This window comes from Crocodylus siamensis, chromosome 1 (genome assembly GCF_052110815.1).
Source record: "Crocodylus siamensis isolate JL-2025a chromosome 1, ASM5211081v1, whole genome shotgun sequence".
Classification (NCBI taxonomy): domain Eukaryota; kingdom Metazoa; phylum Chordata; order Crocodylia; family Crocodylidae; genus Crocodylus; species Crocodylus siamensis.
Window position 1 is genome coordinate 115,233,217 of NC_143395.1, and position 12,514 is coordinate 115,245,730.

The 12,514-nt window shown below is 42.6% G+C and overlaps 1 protein-coding gene across 1 annotated transcript in view; it reads left to right on the forward strand.

The window, feature by feature from the left end:
• Positions 1-12,514, forward strand: part of ADGB (androglobin) — a 279,220-nt gene that overhangs the window by 233,576 nt on the left and 33,130 nt on the right. The window contains exons 29-30 of the mRNA XM_090041017.1: positions 2,173-2,369; positions 9,000-9,111. Coding sequence (XP_089897143.1) covers positions 2,173-2,369; positions 9,000-9,111 — 309 coding nt within the window. The remainder of the gene's footprint in view (positions 1-2,172; positions 2,370-8,999; positions 9,112-12,514) is intronic.

The window sequence follows — 12,514 nt, forward strand, 5'->3', positions numbered from 1 at the left end:
TGTTCTACAGGCCCAAAATCAAGTATTATTTTATGCAGAAACTTATTCATCCTGTTAATCATGTTTTAAGTGAATTTGTTAAACTGACTGCAGATCTCACATCCTTCACTAGAGTGTTAGAAATAGCTTTGTGAAGTCCATCTGAGTCTTTCTATGAAATACAGTGTACTTTTAGTCAGGCCTTAAAGGGTGTCTCTACCACTTATGGTATCAGGCAGCTCCATGCAGACAGGCTGTGCTCACTCTGCATGCATTACCACCTGAGTCAGAAAGGATATAGTCATTTTAGGTAATACATGAAGAAATGGACTGTCTGTTAGCACAGCAATGGTTGCTGCTACCATTGAGCAGCATAGACATACCATTGGTGACCACTAAAAAGTTCTTTACCAGCTTTGTGATCTTTTTATAATGTTTTCTTTAACTTTGTTGCAAAAGTGTATTCAGAACTTTGTTGAGATTCTTATAAAGACATATTTTCAAAAGTATCCTCTAGTGCCACGTACAAAGAAAGTACATAGTTAAAGAAACATACTTAAAGAAACCTTCCTTCTCTACATTGGAATTGGCTGCCTGATAATACATTTGTAGATGCTTATTACAAAAATACAGTATATCTCTGAGACCTAAAATGTGGCGTATCTGTTACCAGTGGGCATCAATACACGTGTTCCAGGGTGGACAGTTTAATTAGAGGGCACTTTAATTAGAGCAGTGTCATGTGTATTCATTGTCCCACATTTCAAAATGGCAGTGCGTGTGTTTTAACTAAATCTCATTCAACGAGTTTTAGTTAAAGTTCTCCTGCCACCATTTTGAAATGTGAGGACACTGAATTAGCACTAATTAGCACAGTCCAGCAGAGTCACAGCAGACTCAATTAATCGAGTCTGCTCCAATGTGTGCTAATTAGCATACCTTGTTGCAGAAGTCCATCACGTGTACAGGTGCTCAACATGTCCAAGAAAAAAATCTTAGAATTCTTACGTGCTAAAATCTGGTGTTTAACAAAATTATACAATGTCCCTTGAAAACAATATTAATTAGACATTAATGAGGCAACAGTTTAATCAGAAGCTCTGGGTGCTGTTTCCTAAGCAAATGTATATGGGACATTATAGGGTGATTAATTAGTTGCTAGGCAGAAGCCAGGGTACAGTTATACCTTATAAATTAACTCTTCAGAGATGCATAGGCTGTAGCCTACATCATCAGATACTACAAATGGAATTGCAGAGAGCAGAGCTATTCAATAGAAAGGAATAAATTTGTTTAAATACAAAGTATAGGGAAGTGGGAGGAAAGGAAGGGAAACTGCTGAAAAATACAGCTACAACCTGGATACTTGGCTATAGGGTAATGCTCAGCCAGCATATAATGTAAACTTTATTACAGAGTATAGAGAATATGGCAGTCATCCCAGGCCTCTTGGTCTGCTATCTGGTACCATGTAAACCAGTACAGTGTATTCCATGGCCAGGTTGTTGACAACTAAACTGGCACCTCCACATGGGCTAGCCTGGGTGAGGAGTGTGTGTGAACATGCAACAGGACTAAAAGTAAGACCTGTCAAAGGCGGGATGAGTTCCCTGCAAGCCAGTGGCCATCCATACCACCGGAGAGGATATAGGTGCTACCAGGTCACTCTGCCTGAAGAATCCCCAGTGATGCAAAGCAACTCCACTAACCTCACGCAGGATGGAGGAGGGTTGTTACAGAATCTAAGGTGCCCCAATGGTCAAGCAGCCTTGGGACTGACTTGACTTGATAGAGAATATATACTCGTTTAATATTGAGACTGTAATTCTTGAAGAAAAGAAGTGTAGAATGGTAAAAATATCCAAAGAGGAGTTTTCTAACTGTTTCTACTCTTTCCTTTTCGCATCCATATGTGTGCAGATGCACACACACACACATATATATACAAGCACTATATTCTTTTCATTCTTGCCTAGTTTTTAAAGATATTTCTGATCATTGTGCAAAAAGAAAATAATTTGGCATAATTTTTATTGAAGTGAGACTGTTAGTTGGAACCTTGTAAGCAAAACGCACAGGAAGAAAACTGACGATAGCAACTCATTGTTATGTATGCTTCTCTCTCTTTAGCTCAAGCTACTAGTTTGTAGAATTCATGGAAACTGAAGGTTGACATTTTTATCTCCCTACCAGCAAGCAAGGGTCAATTTGGCCAAGGCAGTGTGAAGAAGGACCCAGAAGCAGGGGTACCAAAAAGAAAAGGTACTATTCCAAGTCAGAAGGGCAACAAGCCTACTTCCAAGCCGGGATATGTACAAGAAGGCCAGACTGTAATAGAAGATGAAACTATATTGTCAACTTCTGAAAAGAATGCTGGAGGTCCACAACAGGTGAGAGATTTTAAATCCAAATTACTGGAAGAATTTGGGAACAGGACAACAGCAAAAATGGTCCTGATAATTCCTTTAATAAATATGAAAATAAGATATCCTTATATTATATAAATCTTTTATTTACAGATACTGGCTTCACCACTGATGTCATTTCTTTTATTTATGTAGTGAGGGACATAAATTATTACAGTAATTCACAAAATAGAATACAGAGGCTCTGCACTAAGGATATCAAAATCTGAGGTGCTAAGCCTTCAAAAAGATATACATTTTCCCACTCCTAGAGTGCATCTACACATGCACTTAACTGCACAGTAGAGTAATTTGCTGCCATGTAAAGTGTCACAGTATACACATGCAACACTTATTAGACTGCAGCAAACTAAGTTTCACCACCATAAGATTACATTACAGGGGTGGTGAAAATAACTAGCCTAAATGCATGTGTAAATGCTGGCCTGTTTTCTTTTGCTATGACAATTTATTTCTGCCTTCCATTGCTCTTTATTTTCATCAGTATGAATGAAATGCTGAGCAGATGCTAAAACAAATCCACAAAAGGCCAGAGACTTAATTTTTCTGTTCCACCTTTTCCAGAGGTAGTCAGGTGACCTACTCAGACCTAAGTGAAAACGGCTTGCATATTTGAGACTCAAAAGTCCAAAATGAAATGAAGATCATGGCCTCACATGACAGTCTATTGAGCAGACTTCTCTGGTAGTGAGTGAGAGATGGTATATATTTAAGTATAAGCACATAAACATATAAATGCACATATGGAAGTAGGAAAAAAGGAGTTTGCTTTGGCCCCATGGAAGAAGTGTAAAAATGAAAGATGTGGTGTACCGGGTTAGGAAAAAACGTCCTACTTAGAAGGGCTACTGCATAGAGGATGTTATATTTCCAGGAGCTATAAATATATAGTTAAGGTTATGGACATACAAATAATTTAGCATGTGGTAAAAGAGGGTGGAACTTGATCACATCTTAGCTGTTGTATGGCAACTGCCCATGCACAGTTTCTCTCCCTGTAGTAAACAGAAGTTAAATCTCAGTACCTTAGTTGTCAATGAAATGGAGAGAAGTTACCGTAGTTTGGCTTTTATGTATGATAGCATAAGAGTATGGGTACTTACCTGGGACAGCTGATCCACTTCTCATCCTGTGGTAAATTATTTGTATCTTCATATCCCTGAGAACACATTAGCTGAAAAGAATGAGCAGAAGGCAAAAGCTGATGATAGCAGAGAAGTAATGTGACATTAGTTTGTGTTGGTATTTGAAAGTGAAAACGAGAAGTCTGAAGTCAGTGAAATATTAAAGAGTAGGCCATGATAGGACTGAGATTACTCAGTGTGGAAGGAAAGTTAAAGTAGTTTTGCAGGTGCATTCCAGATGGATTAGAGGGCAATGTTTGCATAGTGGAGACCAAGTGAGAAGAAGTTGTAGAAGCTTATGTGAGTTAATTGGTGGTTAGCAGCAGGTTTTAAAAGTGAATCAGAAAGGTAAGGATGAATTTTGAAGAGTGTGTAAAAGAAAAAACAGGTTTATTGGCAGTGTAAGGGTAGAGAATATCCCCTCAATAATACAGTCTATTTTCTGGGCTCTGGTTTATTTCCCTGCAGTTGTGTAATAGTAATTAACTACTGCTTGGGAGTGTTGTAAGACTTAGCTTTCCTCTGTAAAGTAATTAGAGATCCAAGGATGAATGTCACTGTAAGTGCTCAGAAGTACTACATGAAGGTGAATAAGTTTTCATGCCAACACCATTTAATAACCTTACAGACATCTGAGTTCTCATGCAGTGAATTGAATTTTACAGAAAAATGTCACAATAGGTATTCTGTATTACATGTACAGTGTAAGAATGGGGCCTTCACATAGAATCATAAAAAATGAGGGTTGGAAGGGACCTCAGGAGGTCATCTAGTCCAACTCCCTGCTGAAAGCAGGACCATCCCCAACAAGATCATCCCAGCCACAGCTTTTTCTAGCCGGGTTTTGAAAACCTCCAAGGATGGAGCTTCCACCATGTCTCTGGGCAACATGTTCCACTCTTTTATTACCTTCGTAGTGAGAAAATTCTACCTAATATCTAAACTAAACTTCCCTTGCTGCAACTTGAGACTGTTGCTCTCTGTTCTGTCATTTGCCACCATTGAGAACAGTCTAGCGCCATCCTCTCTTTAACCCCCCTTCAGGTAGTTGAGTCCCCTCTTGGTCCCCTCTGTCTCTGCTTCACTAGATTAAATAAGCCCAGTTCCTTCAATCTTTCCTTATAAATCATGTCCCCCAGCCCCCCTCACCATTTTTGTTGCCCTCTGCTGGATCTCTCCAATTTGTCCACATCCTTTCTGTAGTGGGGTGCCCAAAACTGAACACAGTACTCCAAATGTCGCCTCACTAGTGCTGAATAGAGGTTATTACTGTAACCCCCAGGTCCTTTTCTGCAGAGCTGCTGCCAAGCCAGTCAGCCTCCAGCCTGTACCAGTGCATGGGATTGTTTTGTCCTAAGTGCAGGACTTTGCACTTGTCCTTGTTGAACCTCAAGATTCCTTTTGGCCTAATCCTCCAGTTCGTTCAGGTCACTCTAAATCCTAGCCCTACCCTCCAGAGTACCTACTACTACCTCAGGCTTGGTGTCATCTGCAGATTTGCTGAGGGTGTACTCTATGCCATTTTCCAGATCATCAATGAAGATATTGAACAAAACTGGCTCCAGGGCCAATCCCTGGGGCACTCCACTTGATACCGGCTGCCAGCTAGACATTGAGCCATTGATTACTACTCTCTGAACCCGATGCTTCAGCCAGTTTTCTATCCATCTGACAGTCCATTCATCAAGCCCATACTTCCTTAGCTTTCCTGCAAGAAGGCCGTGGGAGACCATATCAAAAGCCATGTGAAAATCAAGATACATCACATCCACTGGTCTCCCCACACCCAGTCTGTCATCTCACCATAGAAAGCAACCGGGTTGGTCAGGCATGACTTGTCGTGGTGAATCCATGCTGGCTGTTCCTAATAATCTATTTCTCCTCCAAGTTCTTAGAAATAAAGTGGGTTCCTTGAGGACCTGCTCCATGATTTTTCCAGGGACTGAAGTGAGGCCAACTGGGCTGTAGTTCCCTGGATCCTCCTTTTTTCTCTTTCTAAAATATGAGCACTGTATGCCCTTTTCCAATCATCCGGGACTTCTGATTGTCATGAGTTTTCAAAAATGATGGCTAATGGCTCTGCAATCACATCAGCCAACTCCCTCAGCATCCCCAGATGCATCTTATCTGGCACCATGTACTTGTACACATCCAGCTTTTCTAAGTAGTCCCTAACCTGTTCTTTCACCACTGAGGGCTGCTCACCTCCTCCCCAAACTGTGCTGCCCAGTGTAGTAGTCTGAGCTGACCTTGCCTGTGAAGATGGAGGCAAAAAAGGTATTGAACACTTCAGCCTTTTCTGCATCCTCTGTCACAAGGTTGCCTGCCCCATTCAGTAGGGGACCCACACTTTCCCTGGTCCTCCTCTTGCTGCTGACATACTTGTAGAAACCCTTCTTGTTACCCTTCACATCCCTTTAACTGTAGGGATTTTCATGGTTTCTGAGTACATGAAAAGCAAGTTCTGTTGTAGTAGATTTGAAAGTACGTTTTTCCTTTTTTCCCTTTGACTTATGCTAGTTGGTTTTCAGATGTGCCAACCCAATAAAGCAAATACACTCAAGAGCATATTGAGTGTCCACAGACTGGGCACTCAAATATTGCTTCTTTGTCTCTTCTGACAAAGCTCTGAAGATGCCACATCACTAGTTGACTGCTACAGGGGCACTGGCTCCTATGTCTGAGTATGCACCAACCTTAGCTGTTAATGTGCCAGCAGTTTTCATGTGGGATTTGGTTATAACATACCGACAAAAATTAGCTATTTCATCAACTTTGTCAAGAGATTTTTTTACCATTTGAATCTCTCTTACTAGGGAAAAGGGGCACAGACTCTTGGAACATGTTTATCTGTGACAAAATTAAGCAACATAGGTTTGCAGTCTGGGGGATTTTAGGCACAATGCTCAGTAGATAGTTGAGCACAGTGACACCAGCCTACAGTAATAAGGGAAGGTTTATATGCCTGTCCAAAGGACTGACTGCTGATTAGCCTTCAGTATATTTTAGTTGTCTTACAGAGGATTTTTATTTTTCTTCAGGATTTTTCTTCGCCTGAAGCCCACAGTTTTAGTTAACCTTTCAGTTTCAGAGCTAAAAGCCAAAAAAGGCCAGTTTTACAACTGTTTTTCTGACATGCCAGGATGGATTTGTCCACAAACATTAATTTAAAAAAAAAATTTTATTTTTTTTTTTACCAACACAACTGGTTTTACTGGACAAGCACTTTTGACCATCTTCAGGTCTTTTGTCTCCAGACACTATGGCCAACAGAAGTCAAGGCAGAGCAATAAGCTTTCTAGTAGAACCAGATTTGCCTTCTGGTATCTTACGGCATTTTTACATGTGCTCCCAGGATAGTGGTGGTGGGAGGGAGCATTGTAATTGAAGCACCAGCAGCATCTTGTGTATCAGCATCCCCATGCTTCAAAATGACAGTGGGGGCACGTTATCGAACGCTCATTGAATGAGTCCGGAGTTCTCCGAGCATTCTTAGACAGCAAGCACATGGTCATTCTGTGACTGTTTCACTGAATTGTTGCTGCTCTTTCTTCCTGAATTATGGGAAAACCTGTAGGGTAATGTGGAACTCTAGTCAGAGGAGCGAGATTGGAAGGAGCTGATATTCTTTTTCTCAGGTTTTTGTAGAGCAGACAGCTAACAGGGATTGGGAGTATGTGTAATGATTCTCTCTGAGCAAGGGAACTTGGAATATTCCTGGATGTAAACACCACTGTTGTTAAGTGTAGTGAGACTTCTTCCTGCCATTCCCAAGTATTCTTTAGCACCCAAAGGAATGAGCCTATCTGGGAGGTATCAGTGGGAAAATTCAGAAAAAAATTAAACCCCATGTGGTTCTACTAACACCAAAGTAGAACCTGTTCTTCTACTATAAATCTAGTCCAGTGGAATGTGAGAGGTGAGCCCTTGATTTTTGCTCACCGGGTTATTATGGTCTCTTCTGGAGGTCTTTGTAGCTTGAGTAAAGGAGAGAGCATAGACTTGCTCATGTTTTTTAGCAGAGGTTGTACATTCCAGTTTCTGGCACATATCTGTTATAGATTTCGTCTGGGGCTATTTAACCCTGCATAAAAGAATTAAAGATATTTTTCTGCACTTAAATCCTAAGCTGCATCCACATGAGCATGGCTGTTTGTTTCCCTGGGGACAAGAGGCAGCAGCACACCTTGTACCACTGCTTCTTGTCCCTGGGGAATGTCTATGCCACATACCCTCTGGTATATGACAGGTTACCCCAGGTGGGGTTGGGGAGGCTGGGGCCAGCAACTGTGCCGCAGCAATCCTGCTCCTCTGAAGAGCACCTCTGAAAAGTTAGTCACAGAGCCCAGGTTGTGAGTGACAATCAAGCGCTAACAATCTTAATTCCCCTCTCCAGGCTTAGCGTTTCTGTCTCAATATCTCAATATATAGAGTACAGAGTCCTCCTTTAAGGGGAAGTGGTGGAGGTACCATCTACCTTTTTTATATAATTGCCTAGTATTAGAGTGCTCTCCCAGGAAGTGTGAGATCTGGCTTCTATTCCAACCCCCCCTGCAGCCAGAGGAGATGCAAGCGCACATCTCTTACTTCCCAGAAGATTGCCTTAACCACAGAACTATAAAAGCATCTGAGTGGAGGTACCTTCTTGTTGACGCTGGGCTATTGTTCAGAAACGAATGTGAGAGTACTGAAACCAGAAGAAGAGCAAGCAGGAGGGAGCCTGCCTCTGTTGCCTAGGGGTTAGGGCATTCAGCTGGGAGAGGGGCAGTCCTGGGTAACTGATCTTTTATCTCAGGATTATTTCTGGTCTTATCCAATGACTGTCTAATGCTAAATGCATAATCACTTGGTATCATCTGCAAATTAGTAGACAGATTATTCAGTCTTGCTCCTATTCTCTGACTGTCCTTGGTTTGTCTGCCTCAGATGTATTCCCTAGTAGTTTAATCTGATTTTTTCTTGATAATGATGTTTCATTTAAATAAATATATATTAAAAGAAAATAATTTTAATTGTACAGGTAATGACTCATACGTATTTGCAGTGGTGGTTTTTTAACCACAGAGCTAACTTTAGAAGATGAACAAAGTAAGAAATGTTATTAGAATAATTTCCTATTCATTGTAAATAATGAATAGCATAATGTACTGGTCTCATTTCTCTACTGCTGCTTACATCATATGTCTTAGCATTAGTGCTCAAAGATCAGTAGGACGTTGAGAGCTTGAAGTTTTATGTTAAATAAAAGAAGTCTTTGTCTTTGCACACCATATGCCCAGGAAAATGTTACATGAGACTACTTTTGAATTTTTCATGAATACTGTAACACATGGAAGTTTGTAAATTAATTGATTGGTCCACTTGCTGTATTCAATATTCAACAGTTTACTGGACTGCAGGAATTGTGGATGATTAATGTAATGCCTATTAATGTCATCAATATTTTAACACATTACATTTGGTTTCACAGTCTCGCAAGTACATTATACAAGCACTGGTGTTGTATGACAGTTGGCCTCTAACTGAGAGTCAGTTGGCATTTGTTCAGGCACTGAAAGAAGTGGAGAAAAATGAAATCAAAGGTATGTCACTCAACATCCAGATGATGGAGTATACAGGTTTGTGTTATAAAGAATGTTATAGTGTTTTGTCATAAAAATGTTATGTTCGTCTTTGTTCAGTAAAAACACAAGCTGTTAATGTAATTTGTATCATTGCCTTTCAATAACAGCATCATACATGTTCACAATTTCAATAGCAAAGAAAGGGTGGTTATTAGATAAATGCTGCTAAACTGAAATTTACAAAACATTTTCTTTCTACAGGCAAGTTGTGGTCCAAGGAAATCCAAATGTTAAAAGGCATTCTTAGCCCTAATTCAGTTTTAGATCACAAAATGAATAACTTCCTATAACAAAGCCAAATCTCAATCCAAAACATTTTTATCTTCATTATTTATTACTTACAGAATATAAAAATAAATGAATAAATATATCAAATCAAAACAAGCTAAATGGCATATCCCAGATTGTATAATTCCATTACTGTATTTTTCTTAGATTTACTTGCTTACTATATACCATATTACATTACTCTTTGTTCTATGACTTGCAGAGTCAAAAATGTAATTGCGTGATTTTATAACTGCATCAGCTAAGCAGTCATTTGAAAACATTAAGCCATATTGTGGAAAAATTACGTTGGAGTCTCATGAGGTGCATCTACAAAAAACATTTACTGTGCAGTAGACTAATTAGCTGCGCAGTAAACATCTCAGTGTCTACATGTGCACCTCTATTAGGTTAGAGTAAAGTGCTTTACTCTACAGCAGGATAGTATGTGTAAATACAAGCACTGTCCTACTGTGGAGTAAAAAAAGCTGCCTCCTCTGCTGGATGCTGGATGCTGGATGCTCTGCTGGATGCTGGATGCTGGATGCTGGAGGGAGGAGGAATAACCCCTCTCCCTGCCCCCACCTACAGAGCTCTGATGGCCAGCCTCTGGCTGTGCCCCCACACCTCCACTGCATTGGTGAGGTTGCAGAGTTCTTGATGGGGGCAGCAGCCCCTGTCACAGTGTCCAGGGAGTGCAAACTTCTTCCCAGTGGAGGGGGGAGGCATGCTGCAGGGTAGGCAGAGCTACAGCAGACTGTGCAGGAGCACCTGGCCTCAGAGGGGGTGAGAGTCCTTCAAGCCCCTGCAACCACCACGGTTCACAGAAACATTCCCCACTCCTCAATGTGGCCCCCCACCAGGAAGGGGCTCGCACTCCCCAACACCATGCATAACAAGGGCTGCTGTTCCCATCATGGTCGCTCCCCTGTCACCACTCCAGCAGCTGGGTGGGGGAAGAGGTGGGGCCAGAGCCAGGCTGGCAGGGCCCCTTAGGTGGGGGGCAGGGAATGGGTGTTTTCCCTGCTCTGCCCTTGGGGCACTGTAGCAGGGTCTGCAGGCACTGACTGCCACCACCACTGCCGCTTGCTGTGTGTCCAGGGCAAGTGATAGAATAAGTCCCCTACAGTGGAGGGGAAAGTGGGAACTTATTCTGCTGCTTGCCTCGGGCACAGAGAGAGTGGCAGTCAGGGTGGGCAGACCCTGCTGCAGTTCCCCGGGGGCAGAGGTGGAAATAATTCTGTTCCCTGCCCCCATGCTTAAGGGGCCCTGCTGCAGGGAGTGACCATGCAGGGAGCAGCCTCTGTCATGGTGTTGAGGAGTGCAAGCCCCTTCCCAGCGAGGGGGGTGGGGCACTGTGGAATGGGGAAGGCTGCTGCAGACTGCAGTGGTGGCAGAGGCTTAGAGGGCTCTGGCCCCCTCCAAGCCCCAGTGCTGCTGCTGTGTGCAGTCTGCCACAGCTCTGCTTGCCCAATAGCATGGAGCCCCCACTGGGAAGAGGCTTCTGCTCCCCAGACACTGTGATAGGGGCTGCTGCCCCCATCAAGAGCCTTGACCCCTCATCTATGCAGCAGTGGGGTGGGGGTGTGGCCAGAGGCCAGTTGGCAGGCAGGGCCCCTTAGGTGGGTGGCAGAGAAGGAAGGTTATTCCCCCTGTCACCGACATCCAGCAGAGGGGGAAGTAGGGTGCTTATTCCTCTGCTTGCCCCAAGCAGGGGGTGAGCAAGGATGGTGGTTGGTGCAGGCAGACTCAGCTGCAGTGCACCGGGGCGGTGGAGTAGAGGTAACCCCTCTCCCTGCCCCCTCTTCCTCAGGGGGCCACGCCACCCAGTGTCTGGCCATGCCCAGCCCTGCAGCTGCAGCAGTGAGCAGGGAGCACCCGGCAGACCTGGCTTAGGTCCCTGCCAGTGGGACAGGAAGTAGGGAATTAAAACCCTCTCTGGCCAGTTCAGCCAAGGATAATTCCAGGGCTGGCCATGCACCCACTGCTGGAGCATCCAGCACAGAGAAGTGCAGGTACATGCTGGTGGGACAGAGGTGGGAGGGGGGAATAAACTTTTCCCCTGTTCCCTCCTGGGGCCAGAATCAGGCCAGACCTGCACCCCTGCCTTTTCCTGCTCTGGCTGGGGAGCAGAGGGTTGGGCCAGCCCTACTGGAGCAGAGAGCCCAGCCCAAAGAGCATGCTGGGATGCTGGGGGACTCTGGTTTAACTTAAACCAGGAAGGGACAGACATTACATAAACTGGCTTGAGCTCAATCATTTAAGACTGATATTACATTCAATAATGTTTATTTCAAGCCAATTTTGGCCATTTTGAAACTGGTTTATGTCCACTGAACTTACGTTCTGTTACAGGTTTAAATCAGTTTCTCATCATTTACACTGGTTTATGTGTAATGTCTGTCCCTACCCTATATGGTACATATTCAGCCCCAGAATGCATTTTTTTAGTGTTTTATTTTTTCTCCAGAATATTTAATCCACATGGTTACAGGGGCTGTCTGTAAATAAAACAAGTAAGCAGATAAACCAATGTAAAAGTGTTGACTGAAACTTTTCCAATTTTGAAAAATTTTAATACTCACTGTATCCCTGCTACCTTCCAAACATGACATTACAGTTTCTCTATTCAGAATGCCTGGCATTAGCTTATCTTTGTATTTGGATGGCTTAAAGCTTGGAAACTGTGAGGATATGTCCATTAGTTCTTTTAACTCTGTGGCACAATGAGGGCTAAAAAAGGTCATGAAGACAAACAGTATACCAAAATGAAGAAAGACCAAATTATATTATCCCTTATGTTCTCATAAAGGTGCCTCATTAAGTGTTTAAACAGAGATATAAAGTTAAAACAAAGATTGTCAGAGTTAGAAGCAACTACTGCACTCAGGAAATGGCATGGAAGTCAGGCAAAAATTCCTAGTTTTACTACTACTTTTACCCAACCTGACATCTAGGTAGCAATTCATATATTGCAGTTCTTGCTTAAAGAAATTGGTAGTGAAACATTTTGGCAGCCTGCTCAGTGTGCATGTGATGATAGATTATTTATGAGCGTCTCTCATCTTTTAAGGTGAAATAATCTGAAAGCTTC